Below are 18,635 nucleotides of genomic sequence, written 5' to 3' on the forward strand. Positions count from 1 at the left end.
ACTGTAATTTTTGTACTTATTTGAATTTTTAAGTATACAGTTATATGTTTTTTATGCTAAATATTATTCTATATAAATAAAATAAAAAAGAGGATATGTTATGACTAAAAAATGTTGCCATTTAAATAATGCGGGATTTTTAAAATAAATAATATTTTTTCATTTAATTCTGATTATGCTTCTGGTTTTTTATTATTAAATGGTATTACTTGTATTCAGAAATTAAATCGCGTCGTTAAAATACTGAAACCTAATAAAAAATGTGAACCTTTTTTTAAATCAGCGACTAACCACAATAATCATAGATACGAGTTATATGACCCGTATATTATCAATTACAGTGTCACTGTCATAAACATGTGTTCGCGTATGCATGTGTTTATTTAATCGTTGATATAAAATATTTTAAATTACTGAACTAAACATTGACCATTACTTTTTGTATGTCAATAATGATTTATTAATTATATAAATCGTGAAGCTTATATGATATAATTTGTCAGTTAACTTTCACAACTAAGTTAAGTTAAAAAAAGTATAGTAACCATGAAATATAACTATAAGGTAGGTTTTGAATTAATTAAGGCTGTAGAATATTAATAAAATAAATGATATTCAATATACACTTATGCATTTCAGTTTCAAAACCTACTAGGTACCGTTTATCGACATGGGGATATTTTATTTACTAATGATGGAAACAGTGTTATAAGTCCTGTGGGTAACAAATTAACAGTTTACAATCTTAAACAGTAAGTTTCTTATAAATAATTTGTTTATTTTTATTATATAAGCTACTGTTTAATAATATCTGTTTACCTTTATTTAAATCATGAATCATTTAAGTTGCCTTCTCTTATACAGACCTAGGAATTTAAACTCAAAGGAACATACAATGTTTTTTCAGAAATAAAAGTAACACTCTAGCAATAGAGAGTCACTATAACTACACTGCACTTGATGTTTCTCCTAGTGGAACAGTTCTATTAGCTATTAACGAGCGTAAGTAATTTATTATATCAATATTGTTTTTAGAAAATTATTACTTACTGTACTACTTGTCATTCTTTGAATATTAATGTTGTGAGATTGTTTCGCACTTAAAATATGTTTTAACCTAATGGTTGAATATTATTCATACTGATATATTTCCTATTTTAACTAAAAACAACATTTGGCTGATATAATATTTATTCAGTGAAGTGAAGATTAAACATTTTAGATGATTTATTATTATACTGTAATAGTCATCTGTTGCTTTCAGAGGGTGAGGCACAAATGATAAGTTTGCTAACATGTACAGTAGTACACAGATATAAATTTAAACAGCATGTAAATGCAGTTAAATTTAGTCCTGATGGAAAACATTTTGCAGCCTGTTGTGATAATACAGGTATAAAATTTCTAATTTGTTTAAAACAGCTACTTTTGATATTATATAATTTTCTATTGTTTTACTCTGTGTATTAAATATTAAAGGTATCTACTATAATAACTATAAATGATGTGTCACTTTGCTTGTCCGCGATGGACTCCTAAACTACCGAACCGATATCAATCAAATTTGCGTGTTCAGTTTGATCTAAATACGAACTAAAAAGATAAGATACCTTACATTTCAATTTATATGCTCAATTTTATTTTCTTGCATATATTTGTTTATTATTTGATATGATTCTAACAAAAACCTTAGCCACAGCAACGCTTGGACAAGTGTGTTAGTAACTTTATTAAAACAAAGTACACTGTGTAGAACTTTTTGTTAGTGGTTAAAATTTTACATACACAAACTTCATTCAGCTTGTTTGTTTGATGAAGATAAAAAATGTTGCACATTATTAAATGGAAAATATTAATAGATGACACAAAACTTTCAAAGTGTTATTTTGAAATGTAACCAAAGTTATATACTTTATGACATTATTTTTACAGTTTTCATTATGACAGCACCAAGTGTGTATACTGGTGAATTCCGTTCCTTTATAATGAAGCGAGTTTTCAAAAAGGCACTTGATGATGTGACATGCCTAGACTGGTCTTCCTGTGGCAAGCTTTTGGCTGTTGGTTCAAAAGATACTTCAACAAAAGTATATTCAATAGAATATTTGGACAATATCAACATTTTCTCGTTAAGTGGACATACAGATAAGATTATTGGGGTATTTTTTGAGAAGAAAAGTCTTGATTTGATAACAGTTAGTAGAAATGGTCAAGTTTGTTTGTGGGATGCCAGTATTGAACCTGATGACCTTATAGTATCTGAGGTCCAGATTTCACACCAGAAACGAAGAAAGATCAACAAAAAAGATGATCTTGTTGAAGATAATATTGAAGAAAAGGATGTTATAGAAAAAGACAAGGAATATGTAAGTTTTAGTTAAAAAATTATTTTATTATAATGATTCAGGTCATTTGTTGTACCATAATAAATATAAAATAATATATGTTGGAAATTGACAAGACATTTTTGTATTTTCTTTATTGGATTAAGATTGACTGGAAAACAGCAAGACTTTAATAAAATAAAAAATTGTGTGGTTTTATGAAACCACGGTAAAAGTGAAACTTTTTTTCACATTACAGATGTTTAACTAAACATTTTTGGAATAATATTCCATTAAGGTTAATTAATTTTCACTTTATCCCTACTCCACTGTCGACCGTCACGTGAAATGTGCCACACAGACCAAAAAGTTTGAGAAGATGTAATAAAAGTTTCACTTTAATAATGTTGTTAGAAATATGTGCAAAAATAATATTAAATAATGATACATGTAGGAGATAATCTTCTGTTTCTCTCACGCGCCGACGATGTTATTCGCATCTATTTCCTCAGGATGTTCCATGTACCAGCGACTATTAAATGTGCACATGTTAAAGTCCAGATATTTTAGCTTGATTATTTAACTAAAAGATTTTAAATATTTAAAGGTGAGTGATGAAGATGAAGAAATGTTGCCAGAAGTTAAGGACGAAGTAAAAAAATTGCAATATAAAAAATTAGCACGGCACTACATTGGTGATGCGATACGTAGCGCAAATTCTAAAGTGAAGTTGACAGCTGCACAGTATCATAAAGCAAATAAGATGTTAGTCACAGGTAAGGGTTGTTTGAATATTAGGAGAATAAGTAGATACAGTTAAATAATATAACATACGGAAGACTGCTTAAAATTGATGTTTGTCTTAATCGTCGGGACAAGATTTGCCTGTATAAAAAAAATGCACACAGTTTTTTTTTAAAGTTACAGGTTAAATATAATAAGGAAATTCTAGAAAACAACTCTCCCCTCTGATTTTGTCGGTTTGAACCTTTGTTGTGCACCAATGTACTTTTTGTCTGTGTGCACATTTAACACAGTATACTGAAAAAAAGTATCGGAAGGAAACCAACCGGCCGAAACAGTCGACGACCTAGAAACAATCACTTATTTAAAAAAAACTGTTTTCTGTTCGGCTCAGACTCTAACAATTTGTGGCGCTAATATATTTAATTAATTGAGACAGCTTAATAATTAACACAGCGAATTAATAAAGGCAAAAACGCCGGGACATAGCTAGTATGAAATATAGAATAAATATTTTATTTATAATATATTTACATGTCTGTGTTCAATTGGAAATTTAATTAATTCTTAAACATCCTAGTATTGTTGTTATTGTTTATTACAAAAAATGTTTATTGTTTCTTCGGATTTCTAGGATTTTCAAATGGTATATTCTTCCTACATGAGATGCCAGATGTAAATTTGATTCATACACTGAACATATCGGAACATAGAATTAGTAGTGTCTCTATTTCTGCTCAAGGCGATTGGATAGCATTTGGTTGCCCGAATATTGGACAGTTGCTTGTTTGGGAATGGCAGAGTAAGTTAATTATTATTCTTCTATCTAAAATATGCGATACAGCTCATTTATCAAATTGTTTGGTACTATATTTAATACCGCTAGGTTATTCCCAGACGTGTTTTTTTATAAACACCAAGTTACGATCAAAATAATGAAAGTGAAAGCGCATGGTAGAGCTAGAATGGGTGAAATTATTAGGATGTAAATAGTAATTATTAATTGTACTAATGTCAGTGCAAAAAAACTCATAAAAGTGATATTATACAGTGGTATTTATTGTACTTAGCGATACTTTGCGGTAAAATACTTCAAAATCATAATTTAGTAGGGCTAATTTGCTTTTGGATATTCGTATTATGAATGCTAATAATATTAAAATACTCAAATAACGCAACAATAAAAGAAACGTACTGTTTCTTTTATTATTGCGTTAACAATTTCTTTGTTAGACGAAAAATTATGAATTTATAATCTGCTTATAAAACCAAAGAGTTGATCTATGTTAGGCTTTTGTTTAAATACGATTCATGCATGCCTACCATTTACATTTTTCATAGAAGCATTTTTGGTACATTGAAATAATTCAATTAAACAACGTTGTATTATGATATATACATCGCAGATATATCTGTGCTTTACGTTGGATTATTTGTATGTATTTTTTTATAAAGAAGATCATAATAAAATATTGCATTTTATATGAAATCTACGAATTCATTACAACATAAGGTTTTCAGTGACCTTTGCTAGCAAAACTAGCTGACATTACTCTCTACTCTTACTCTTAGAGAACTAAGAGAGAAGAGTCTGGAATACTTTTAAGATAAATAATAATATTAGTTCGCTTAACCACAGTTCAGGCTTTCGGCACTACAATAAACAAAAAAACCTAATAAATGTCTCCTCTGTAAACTATCATAATATTTTCCAGGTGAACAGTATGTAATGAAACAGCAAGGACATTCCCAAGATATGACCTGTTTAACATATTCTCCGGACGGTTTGTATATAGTGACTGGATCCTATGACGGTAAAATCAAATTATGGAATACGACATCCGGTTTCTGTTTTGTTACATTTTCGGAACATAAGTCGACTGTAACAGATGTTGTGTTTAGTACAAATAAGAAATTCTTTGTGTCGTCTTCGCTTGACGGGACTGTAAGGTGTTATGACTTGACAAGGTAAAATGTTTTCTATATAAAAGAAAAATATGTATTAAAATATTTTAAATTTTTATAATTTTATTACTAAAACATTACGGAAAATGATAGGAATATTTTTTTGAAATGGCAACAATCTTTAAGACATGTCATTATTGAGTGTCATTGTCATCATCTGTCAAAGTGTGTTAAATCTTAGGTATTGGAAGTTCTTAGGCATTAAAATTGCGAACATTGAGTTATTTATAATGTCATGAAGTATTTGTGGGAAAGAGAGTTTTTAGTCTTGTTAACCTCTAAATATATACAGATACACATATACTTATAATTAGTGTTGCTAAAATCATAATTTAGTCCCCCCCAGAGCAGGTATTTTATATTAGTGCTCAGATTTACCTATAAAAACATAGAGGTCTATGTTTAACATATAGACGTGGAGGACGTCTATATGTTTGCGATAAACTCAAAAACAACTGGACGGATTCTCATGCGGTTTTCCATAGATCTGTCAGTGGACGGTCTTGGTATATAGTATGCCATGATTTAACAAGTTTCTTACAGCAATAGTTTTCGTCAATAGTTTGTTTGTTGTGCTTTTATTAAATCGTATTGGGCATTTCTTAGGTACCGAAACTTCAGGACGCTAACATCACCCAGTCTGGTACAGTTCAGTTGTGTAGCGATAGACTCCAGTAGCGAGTTGTGTGCGGCCGGTGGACAGGATGTCTTCGAGATATTTCTTTGGTCTGTCAAATTTGGGAAACTTTTGGAGGTATGTATTCTTTAATGGTAATTCGTTAAAATAAAGACGCTAGTGTATTTTAATGAATATAAAAAGGTAGTTTAAATTTTAAATACCAGGCAATTAGACATTACCTATCTGTGGAAGTTAAGTATTATTTGTCTATTTCAAGAAATAAATCAATTCCATTACGTCTCTTTCTTACAAATTATATTTACGCTGTGATGGAAAAAGACGGAACAGTGTTAGCTATGTGTTGTTAAGTGTAAGCAGGTTATAAGAATCTGTATGGTTCCTGGGTCATTGGTGCCTTAAATAACAGAGGATTTTTTTAAATCTATATGAACCACTCGCGTACAACAATAGAATATAAGCGAAGTAATGATATTGCTTGCTTGAAACAAATAATAAAATAATAAAAAATAAAATTTTTTTTGTTTATTGTTTCTCAAATTTTTTAACATCATTAAATGAGTATGAGACAACCCCCGTAAGTAGTCAAGAGACACTTGTGTTGGGGTTGGCTCGCTACTTCCCTTAACTAAACAAACTTTAACTAAATCTAAATCTAAATTAACTTAATCTATGAATGTGTGAATGTGTGTGTATGTGTGCATGTGTGTGCTGTGTGTGAGTGAGTGTGCACGCTGTCAAGTTCACAATACGGCCCGTCTCAAACTAGCGAATTCGCACCAAAATGTGCTCAGTTTCCTCGTATGTTAGAGTTCTCAGCCACCCTGCTACAACCTTTTTACAATCATACAAAACTCTATGATGAAGTCGGAGTTTAGAGTTCAATTGGTTGTAAATATATGCAGACTGACTCACGTACTGACGGCTGGCAAAATTTGAATGGACCATTACGGAGCGGGCCACATTACCACTCCGACTTCTATCCTGGCTAGCAGAATTAAAAGGAACACATTTATGCAGATATAAGGTGACATTTAAAAGATATAATTGCCTTACCGATAACAATCCACTTGATCTGTACAAGTTAACTGTGGGATATCGATATGGTTTAAAATACATCACTTTTATTAGAGACCGCTGCGCTCTTTCCAGCTCAAGAAGTTTAGTTTTTGTGGCACCACCCCATACTGGTATGCAATACGTAATTACTGATTGAGCTAATGCAACGTAAACATTACTCAGTATCACAGGAGACATCACATGGCGTAGCGTCTTGAAAATCCATATCAATTTCCTGACTCGTGATATAATAGTAGAAATGTGTGAGTGCCATGATAGACATTCATCAATAATGATGCCCAAGTATCTTGTAGAGGTAACTTTCTGAATAATTTGACAGTTGCACTTCTGTGTATAGTGGTCCGCACACTCATGTATCCCAAGCCCAAAAGTAGCACCCGGTTTAGATTTCCGACTTGGAGAAAAACAAATGAAGTTGGTTTTTGGAATATTTAGGGTCAGCAAATTAGCCTTTAGCCAGTCAAATACAACGGCAAGACCTCGTTCAGCATTCTGGCGTACGGATTCCCAAGTTTCTCCATGGAAGACAATAGCTGTATCGTCCGCATAGGAGAATATTTTCCCTCCGCTGCCCAGCAGGTTACATAGTTCGTTAATGTACACCAGGAACAGCGTTGGGCCAAGCACACTCCCCTGCGGCACACCAAATAAAACATTTTCTTCTTCACTGTAAAGGTTTCCTATTTTAACTTGTTGAGTCCGATCTCGAAGATAGCTGTCAAAAAGACACAGAGCTGTGCCTCTTATACCCATCGCCTCAAGTCTCTGCACTAGTGTTGCCCAAATGCAAGACCAAGACGAGACTTAGACCAGTCTTGGTATTGGTCTTGCGTCAATACACCTGGTCTTGATCTTGGTATTGGTATTGCGCTCTCAGTCTTGGTCTTGGTCTTGATCTTGCAGCAAGAGTCTCGCAAGTCTCGCAAGACTTGCAAATACCTATTAGCCTATTGCTATTTATTCGTCACTCATATCAAATTGTAAACATTCACTCCGAAAGCAATAAGAATTTAGAGTACCTAGCTAGGTAAATGGGCGAGAATAATAAATAAGATAGACTCGAAGCGAAACTCAATTAGAAATGACTGAAATTGAAATAAAAACTCATATTTATAAGCACACAAGCCGAAGACCGACAAAGAAAAATGCGGCATTCTTTGATAGATAGAATAAATCTTTGAAAGATTAAAAAACAGAAGTATCAGAATCAAAATCAAATAGGTTTTGTGCCTACGCAAAAATAAAGTGTAGATAATTATGCAAATAATATTGTTTATTATGTTCCTTTTTTATTAGAACTATACGTTGCCTGCTGTTTTTATGGAGGTTACTAGCTACTAGAGTAGATACGATAGAAGTTGATAAACCGACACTGCATATCTCGATTTTTGGAAATGTATTTTAAAACCAAATGCGTAAAGCAATATGACGTCGCTCATATTTGGAGTTTTTCCACGTTTCAAATTTGTTCAAATCACCCACTATCGAGACAGCGTGTCAAATGCTGTGATACAGTTGTTGCAAACCGCGGCGTCTTTGTCGGTAAATTATCAAATATGTAGGTATATAATACACCGACCGACCAACAGTTTATTCGCAGAACGTCACATTTTCCCAATCAACCTTGAACCTTATTTCTCTAGTGATAAAGTTGAAAATTTGATAACGCCCAAATCTCAGTTTGTCCTAACTGCAAGACGCAAGAGTATTGCAGGCTTAAGTATTGTCTTGCTCAAGTCTTGCAGGCTTCAGTCTTGGTATTGGTCTTGCTTCGATAAGGCGGTCTTGGTATTGGTATTGGTCTTGCAAAAATGCAAGAACAAGACCAAGACTGCAAGACCAAGACCGATTTTGGGCAACACTACTCTGCACGAGGATGGGGATCGAAACGGTGTCAAAAGCTTTCTTTAAATCCAGGAATACTGTCAAGCATTTATATCCTTTGTCTACCCTACCTACAATCTCAGTTGTCAGTGCTGTAATAGCGTCCTGTGTCGAGCGTCCTTGTCTAAATCCATATTGCGAGTCAGAAAGTATATTATATTTGTTCAAGTAGCTAATAAGTCTTTTATTTAATAGTTTTTCTATAATTTTAGAAATAGCAGGTAAGACAGATATGGGTCTGTAGGTGTTGACATCACCCGTGTCCCCCCCCTTGTGCACGGGCGTAATGATGGAACGCTTCAATGCTTTCGGAAATATTCCCGATTCGAAACATAAATTGGCCAGTTGACATATAAGAGGAACTACGACGTCCCTAGACAATTTAAGGAAGCCTATAGGTATATCGTCCCATCCGGATGCACTTCCCGAATCAAGAGCCATGAGTATGCAGTCCACTTCCACTGGATCAGTCTCCAACAATACAAAAGAGGAGTTCTGTGAGCCAGAATTAGAAATCATAACTGAACTAGGACGAAACCCAGTCGAAGTCATTATGTCTTCTGCTAGTGTTTTACCAATTGTGACAAAAAAATTATTGACACGGTTTAAGGAATCTGGAGGATGTGGTGTGATTTGAAGAAGACGTACATTAGATGATTTCGGTTTTTTAAAATGAGTTATACTATTGATATTTTGCCAGAGCTTTTTCGGATTTTTTATAGAACATGCAATTAGTTTTTTATGATAATCTCTTTTTAATTTCTTAATCAGGTTAGAGCAAAACGTACGAAAGCGCTTATAGGTTACTCTTATTATAATATTAAATGGATCCTTTCTGGCTTGCAACTGCATTCTATTTCTAAGCCTGATACATCTTAGGGCCCCTGTAGATATCCAGGGTTTTAAAGTACGCTTGGAGCTGGTAACTGATTTGGTTTTAGTGTTAAGAAGGAGAGCTGTTTTTATCACATCTATTATCCTGTCAGCAAGAGTATTTGGGTCAACGTATGTGTTGAAGACAAATTGTTGTTGACAAATGACTGCGGTTATAATATATTTTCTCTATTTATTTCATTCCTTCAAATCCGATAGAAAATGCTGATGGTGTAAAACCTGCGCAGTGTTGGCAGTAGTGGCTTCTGCGTGCGACTCTCATACCTAAGGTCGTAGGTTCTATCCCGGGCTGTGCACCAATAGACTTTCTATGTGCGCATTAACATTTGCTCGAACGGTGTAGGAAAACATTGTGAGGAAACCGACATGTCTTAGACACAAAAAGTCGACGACGTGTGTCATACACTGGAGGGTGATCACCTACTTGAAATCTGAGGCCAGGACCTAAAGAGGTTGTAGCGCCACTGATTTTTTTTTGTATAAGCTGCAGAAACATTTAAGACTTATTTGATTATGTGGTTATGATTCTGTGGACAAATTTAATTATTATTTTTTAGTTTATTATGAAACAATTATGTTGAATAAAAACAATCTTTACTTGTTGAGAAAATATTTTACATATTTAAAGAAAAACACTTTTTAACGGATTATAGTTATGTATTATTGTATTTAAACTTATAATTATTTGTACATAATTTTAAATTTAAACCGACGTTTCGCGTGCTTTACAGCGTGCGTGGTCATGGTGACTGAAGACAAAGGTGTTAAATGTCAAAAAGTATTACAGCTGCAGAAAATGTTGTGTTATCTGTATTTATTTCCCCGGAGTTGGTATCGACTAAAAGATGTAGGGTTTTTGCAGAAATTGCTCACGGTGTCCTCCATTACCCATTGACCATTGACCTCCATAATACATAACTATAATCCGTTAAAAAGTGTTTTTCTGTAAATGTGTAAAAGTTATGTTAATAAAAGACAATACTAAATATTTTACATATTTTATTATTTTTTTTTAATTTAGGTACTAGGAGGTCATGAGGCGCCAGTATCTAGTCTTTCGTTCAGTCCTAGTTTATCAAGTTCTCGACTTGCATCCGCTTCCTGGGATAAAACTGTCAAGTTGTGGAACTCAATAGAAACTAGTTCTGATTGTGACACGATACAGTTGACTAGTGATGCCCTGCAAGTTGCCTTTAGGCCAGATGGTGAAGAGGTAGGATTTTGAAATTTTTATTCCCTCAAAAATCATTTTTTTATAAATAAGTGTGTTTTTATCTGCTATTTATTTAACATTTATGGACTGACATTTCAAAACCAATGTGTTTAAAAGTTATACAAATCCAGAACAAAACGCATCAAATAAAATAGATTTTTTAATAAGCTTCATAATTTTATAGATAGCAGTCTCAACGTTAGATGGAAATATCAGTTTTTTCAATGTGACTACTTGTGACCAAACCGGAAGTGTCGAGGGCAGAAATGACCTGGGTTCAGGCAGAGCTGACACAGATTTAATAACACCTGAAAAAATGTTGAAAACTAAGTAAGTTAATACAAGAAATTCTTTCATTGAAATTAGATTTTATATGACTGCAAGATTTTTTTTTCACTTTAATATTTCAAGTAAAAGGTTTATTTTTTCTACTAATCATGCATAGTCTCGGTAAAATTAAATTTTCCTTTACTTCCAGCAACATAGAGCTAAAATATAAAATATATGTACAAGAGTATATGTACTTAATGAAATATAATAAAAATTAATGTTTATTACATCAAACTTCACCAGGATATAGTTTATTATTCTATTTTTTTTATTATTGATTATGTCTAAGAATATGTAAACAAACTTAGGTAAACCATCTAACCATTGTTATTGTCTAAATTGCCATGTGTCAACTTCAATTTCTACAGTAAGATGTAGTCTATACCTACTGAAATTAATTTCTTAACTATTGTTTTTACCATATTGGAGTAAATTAATTATTATAATAAAGAAGATGTATTATTTCAGAGCATTCACAACAATATGCTATTCAGCGGATGGCTCATGTCTTCTCGGTGCTGGTAATTCAAAGCATGTCTGTCTGTACAGTGTAAAGGAAGCCGTTTTAATACGAAAATTTGTTATCACTCAAAATCGATCCTTGGACGCTGTCAATGTAAGGTTTTTTTATAATTACATTTGCTCTAAAATTCCACTAATATTTTATTTTTTCTTATTTACTTTATTATCATTATTATTATTTTTACTGTATCATAAATTAAGTTTCTCACTCTTGCTTCTTGACAATTTTTACTGTTTTCTTTAATTAGTATTGCTTCGAAAATATCGCTTACTAGATAAGTTTATTCTTGATATAATTTTTTATTGTTCGTTACAAGAATAGAAATTCAAATTCAAATTTAATTCAAAAATCATTTATTCATATAGGTAACATAATGTACACTTATGAACGTCAAAAAAAAACAAATATACATTAAATGCTTCTAATTTTACATTTACTGCCAGTTCTCAAATACAGCGTAGAACGGAAGAGAAGAACTGGCAATAAACTCTCCGCCACTCATTTTAGTCGCCAAGTTTTTTACACAATGTTTGTAAGGAGCTGCTACCATTACACCATGTTCCATACGACATCTTGTGTAATAATCCAAGTCATCTATCTTATATATAAAATTCTTGTGTCACGGGGTTAGTAACCGAACTCCTCCGAAACGGCTCGACCGATTCTCATGAAATATTGTGTGCGTATTGGGTAGGTCTGAGAATCGAACAACATCTATTTTTCATCCCCCTAAATGTTAAGGGTGATCCACCCCTACATTTTTTTATTTATTTTTTAGACAAAATTTTTCTTTTTTCTTTTTTTACGATACACCATAAAAAAATACATGCAACCTTCAAATTTTCACCCCTCTACAATCATCCCTTATGTTTTTTTTGTTAATTATAAACTTTAATTTTTTGGCACAAAAACATGGCAATACAACGTTTGTCGGGTCAGCTAGTATTTATATATAAGTGTCGATGTAGACAGGATTCGATAACTTGATACAGATAATAAATTCGATTCCGTTTCCAGGATTTTATAAATCGTCGTTTCCTGACGGAGTTTGGTAACATGGCTTTAGTGGAGCATCGTACGGAGTTCGAAGGCGGTGACGTCACTGTGCGTCTCCCAGGGGTTAAGGCTGGTGATATGGCTGATAGGAAAGTCAAACCCGAGGTATGATTTACAAGCTTTTAGATTTCTCTATGTTCCTTGTAAGTAAAATTTAATTGCGCATCTTTGAGGAGGTCTGAGATTTAGCGCGAACTATGACATATGTTTGTCACACCCACACTTTATACCATTACACAATGCAACCAATTTAGGCTTAATTAATTAAATTTAATCAGTTAGTTAATTGTATTAAATACTTTGTTTGTTTGTTCCCTTTTGTAAATCTTTTTGTTGTATAATGTATGTATTCCATCTGTGGCTATGTTCTCGGTGTATTTGTTTGCTATTATATGTATTTTGTGTTAGCTGTAGGAGTACAAAAGTAAATTTGACATACAGGAGTCAAACTTAGTGCTAAGCCTCCTTTACCAATATTACTCTAATTATCTTAATTACTCGATATTAAAGTAATTATTATAATATTAAAAAATATAATATAGGATAAACTAATACAAATATTTTAAGCAAGGTTAAATGGGTTACCTGTAAGAGATTACTTAAAACAAAATATTTACATATTCATAGGTTCGAGTACATAGTATAAGATTTTCACCAACTGGCGAAAGCTTCGCTGTATGCGCTACTGAGGGATTACTGGTGTATAGTCAAAATGCGGGACTCGATGGGACATTTAGGTAAATTTCCATATTTTAATAAGTCTTTACAAAGTAATTCCAAATAGGTATTTGATTCATGGCGATTTAAAAAAGTGGTCGATTTATTTCGTAAAATCAGCTTGATTATTTGTTCCCTAAAATGAAATATTTAAATAGGAAAAAAATAAATTTGTTTTTAAGATGATAATTATGTTTCAGACCCTATCGCCTTGAAACTGGATCTACTCCACTCGCAGTGAGATCACTGTTAGAAGAAAAATCTTGGGGTCTTGCCCTCATCGGAGCTTTGCAACTGAACGAACACAGTATTATACAGGAGTGCGTGGAAGCAGTGCCATCTAGCGACAGTATGTATTTATAACCTGTGTTTATACGTAAATTATAATAAAATTATACTGAAGAAAGTTTTGTCTTTTTGGTATTATTGAATTCAGGAACATATTTTACTGCACTAAAATATGATTAGAACTATCGTCACCCGTAAGATCATATTAAAGCCGTTCTGTCACACAATGGTGTTCGGTAAGAAAAGCTCCCAGAGGCAAGGGCATACCTTTTTATAAGAATAATATTTTCTTGTCTAATTTGGTCTTTGTTAAATAGATACTATGAAGATAGCTGTAATTACAACGGACAATGTTGTCCCAGATTAAAAAAAAAAAGATTTTAATTTCGTAGAATTGTATACTGATGACTGATATTCACATTGCATGAATGTTGCTATTAAAAAAGTTCTCCATCGAAAAAGGGACAAATTTGACCCAAATGCAATAAAATAAAATCCTAATATTTACTTTTTTTCTGTATTTACTTACTCAATATACCTAATACAGAAATATCAAATACATATTTCGAATTATAATATAGCGACTAACTTTAAATAATTTATTTTATTCTTTAGCTGACATTACTGCCTAATGATTCCAGGTTTAGTAAACCTTTAAAATAAATGTTTCATTACTCGTGCCTTTTTACTGTTTGTGATGAAAAGGGATTTAATTATCACTCGCCGTTAAACCATATTTTTAATTTTCACAGTCGAACTAACCGTATCAAACCTGGAAGAAGACTACTCGAACCGTCTACTAAACTCCATCGCCCGTCTACTAGAAGACAGTAGACATATCGAGCATCTACTCATTTGGGTGAAGTGTCTCATCAATAGGAATAAGAAAATCCCGCAAACTGTTCTTCTCGCTTTGGAGAAGGTGTTGACGGTGAAATATGGACAGCTTAGTAAGATGTGAGTATTTTTTACAATCTTTTTTTTTATAGAACAGGGGTAAACGGGTAGGACGCTCACCTGATGTTAAGTGATACCGCCGCCCATGGACACTCAATGCATCGGGTTGTCTCTCTCCCTAAAATATGACGAGGGGGATGGCTGACCATGCGTCATACTCGTGAACGGGTGCTACTTGTGGTGACTGGTCGTACTTGAATTCGTGTATGCGGTGATATTAGTTGTTTATGCTATGTATTTGCGTGTTGTTCCCACGAGAATGTAAGTGCGTACTCCTATTTTACCATGCCTCCTGCTGACAGAGGACTAGTTTTTGTTTTTAATTTATTTTATTATTCTTGATTACTCAAGATGTCATATTGAACATGGTGTAATGGTTGCAACTCCTTTCAAACGTTGTGTAAATGAAAAAACTTGGCGATTAAAAAGAGAGGCGGAGAGCTTATTTGCCAGTTCTTCTCTTCCGTTCTACGCCCTTGATTTGAGAACTGGCAGTAAACGTAAAACCTTTCGTCGAAGTTTTTACTTTACTTGCGATTGTTTATGCAATCGGCTGATTCAGAGATTGCCTTGTACAACGGCAGATAACTGTTGCACTGTTGAATTTCCCATCGTCCCGTGACTCACTCTCGCTTTATTGTATGTCTCTTCTTCATTAAAAAATAAGTTCACTGTCTTACACTCATCAGATACTTAAGATTGTTTTACTTACTTTTTACTTTAACCTAAATATTTTTATATTATGCTATACTACTGACTATTATCTTATCTAATATCTTTAAACGAGCAATTCTTGTATATATACATATATATATATAATATATATTTCCGGCCGATCTCGGAATCGGCTCCAACGATTTTGAGGAAATTTAGTATACGGGGGGTTTCGGGAGCGATGAATCGATCTAGCTAGAAATAAATGATAGAAAATAACAAAAAGGTGGTGTTTGAGTAGTCCCAATTTAAACTGAAAAATGAATCTTCCTGACATCTATCGGGGAATAATAATACTATTATTTTTAATTGCTTTAACGACACAACAACACTAAAGCTATTCCAGCATATATGATCTATATTGTTCATATTTCATCATTTAATTAGTATGTAATTCGTACTTATATATAATTTCCAAAAACACAATTTATAAAAAAATAAAAATACCGATCAAAGCTCGGCCATCCATGTACTTATTATTATATTCGCTTATATAACGTAGTATTCAGATCCTAGATGTTCCAAATGTAGTCTCGATTAAACAAAAAAAGTTAAGCCTTTATGAATCTAATTTAATCCAATATATTTCATATTTTATATATTTGTTATCCTAAAGAAAAGTGTGACGTGTAGCGGGCTCCTATAAATATCGTATCAATGTCGTATACCAAATCGTCAAATTGTAAGTTAAGTAAAGAGGCTGAATAAGGGGGTTAGTAGTATTTATATTATATTTATATATACATATTATGTTTCTCTGATGACATTACAAATACATATTTCTGGCAGTAGCTGTCTGGCGTGAAGAGAATCTGACAATCGGTTGTTATTACTAAAACAGCGACCTTTAGAATCAAAGTAATATTTAAGTTCGAATCATATACAAATTTGTATTTGAATGCGTGGACTTTAAAATTCTACACATACGTATACATTTTTGCCTTATTTTTTATGTTAATCGAACCTAAATCATAATCAGTCAGAAACCTCCTAGTAAGGAACTGTGCTGGGAACAATTTCTAAATTTATTTAATAGACTATATTTATAACACCATAAATTAATTTAGAATTAATCAATTTGAACTGCGGGGTTGACCTAGAAAGCTAATTAATTCCAAAAATAGGCAATGTTTGTGAGAAGGCAGTTTCAAGTCATAGTCATCTCACTATCTTATATCCACTTGACCTTATCGTGACTGATAACAGATAACGTCATGCTATCAGGTGTATTTGACGCCTATGAACTTATGTAATCTTGAATAACTTGTGATTTATACTCGGAGAATGGAATAGATATTTTGGAAAATCCCCGTGATGTGAACTCCTTAAGAAAATAGTTGGATTTTATGAAAATATTTTTTTTTATTTTAACCGAACTGAGTGACAATAAATTTTGACTAATAATCAACACAACTGAACATCTACTGAATGTGTAGAATACGCATAATGCTCTCATTTCAAAGATTCTAGCTCTTCATAGAACCTTTAAACACATATGTTTGGTTAGACTAACACAAAAAAATCACCTGAAATTAAATTTATCATCATTGTCTATCATTTAATCCAATATTAAAAGAAATTAACTTGGGAGACTTTTGTTTAATAAATTTTTTTACGATTTAAAAATTTCACTGATCACCTTGATTTCTTGTCTTCCAATCTATTTTGTTACGAGAAATGTACGATAAATACAGTCGGAGGAATACGAAAAAACGAATAGTATCACATATTCACTATTCTTAAATACATTAAACAAATTCTAAACCTTTATGATATCGATAGCTGGGACAGCATTAAACAATAATTTTCTTGTGACGAATATTTATATAGAATACGATACTTTGTACATTTAATGTAGCCCTATATCATCCATTTATTTTCCTTGTTTTTATTATTCCACACTGAAAGGGTCTTTAACTTAAAGGGGAGTTATGAATTTGATGATCACCAGGCGTTTTGCAAAATTTTGTTATGAAGACGGGTTTCCAAAAGTTAGAGACGTTTTCAGCAAGCTGAAATGTGATTCATGACCGTTTAGGAGAGGCTCCATCACATTCCGGAAAATTGTAGTAACAATATAATGCTCATGTATATAAATCTTTGGAATTACCCAAGAGATGTTCGCTAGTACTCACTTTGCTATTCCCATAACTTATTTATTGTGTATTAGCTATTCATTGCTGTATGTAATTTCTTAATTAAATACAAATTAATTAAGAAATCTTGAACGGACCTGTAAACCTTTATTAAAACTAGGATAAAATTGTTATACAAACATTTAATCTTTGCTCTGTACGTATCTTTATATAATTAAATATGTATGTTTCAGATGCGATTTCAACAAATACACAATAAGATGTATTAAAGGGGTTAGTGAGATGACTCCTAAGCAAGATGTGGACATGGAAAGCGATGCGTCTAGTGGATTAGGCACAGCGTCTGATTCAGATGAATAAACATTTATACATTGACTTTTGTTTCTTATTTATTAGATGCTAGAATAAATCTTCCTTTAATTACTGGCAACGCTTTAGATTAAGAATTGCGATTAAGCTCGAACGAACACTCCGAACTGTTAAATTCCAATACTGATTAAATCGAGGAGTTGGACCTAAGTCTCTATTGGTTTTTTCGTTAGCATCATATCCAAACATTCTAAAACTTTTTACGTTTTTGACTAAATGTATGATTTCTGTAAGCCAAAAACGTAGATAGTTATCGCTAAGACAAAAGTATGACACTTCGTTACTAAAATATACAAAATCATAAATTTAAAAAAAACAGGTAACATAATTTATTAGACAATGGGCGGCTTTATCGCTAACAAGCGATTTCTTCCAGGGAACCCTTTCTACTATGGAACAATAAAAAAGACACCCACAAAGGGTAAAGTGGATATATAATTACCAAAAAGAAACTTAAAATAACATAAATTAAATAAAATAAAATGTTTTTTTTAATTACTGTTTGTGGTCAGAACGTTTCATATGTCGAAATAATTTCCGCCGTAGTATTTGTCACGTTCGTGTAATGGGAAAATCTATAAGGAATTTCGTGACAAAAAATTTGACATTGATTTAGAGGACCTAATAGTTGTGTCACGAGTCACGTGCATTTTGTGACGACAGTGACGTATAGCCGAGCGTCGAGAACTTCATTTATTTATTAGATTGGAAAATTTGCACCTATTTCAGGAGTGGTCGTCAGTAACATTTTACACTGATTTTGATGACTTAGATATGTCGCGTGTCCCGGGGAATAAAGTCGTAAAAATCTATGTTTGAAGTAGTAAATTTTACGATGCGAGCG

At 32.6% G+C, this 18,635-nt stretch overlaps 1 protein-coding gene across 1 annotated transcript; it reads left to right on the forward strand.

The window, feature by feature from the left end:
• Window positions 1-348: 348 nt before the first annotated feature.
• On the forward strand, window positions 349-17,797 carry LOC110999348 (periodic tryptophan protein 2 homolog). The gene is made up of 17 exons (XM_022268362.2): window positions 349-564; window positions 640-752; window positions 908-1,002; window positions 1,265-1,393; window positions 1,933-2,366; window positions 2,932-3,100; window positions 3,703-3,870; window positions 4,784-5,036; window positions 5,640-5,787; window positions 10,550-10,741; window positions 10,926-11,071; window positions 11,540-11,687; window positions 12,612-12,755; window positions 13,278-13,387; window positions 13,568-13,716; window positions 14,408-14,612; window positions 17,656-17,797. Exons 1-17 carry the CDS (start codon window positions 547-549, stop codon window positions 17,780-17,782), a joined length of 2,748 nt encoding a protein of 915 aa, XP_022124054.2. The 5' UTR covers window positions 349-546; the 3' UTR covers window positions 17,783-17,797.
• The last annotated feature ends 838 nt before the right edge of the window (window positions 17,798-18,635 follow it).

The sequence above is a fragment of the Pieris rapae genome, chromosome 18 (assembly GCF_905147795.1).
Source record: "Pieris rapae chromosome 18, ilPieRapa1.1, whole genome shotgun sequence".
NCBI lineage: Eukaryota > Metazoa > Arthropoda > Insecta > Lepidoptera > Pieridae > Pieris > Pieris rapae.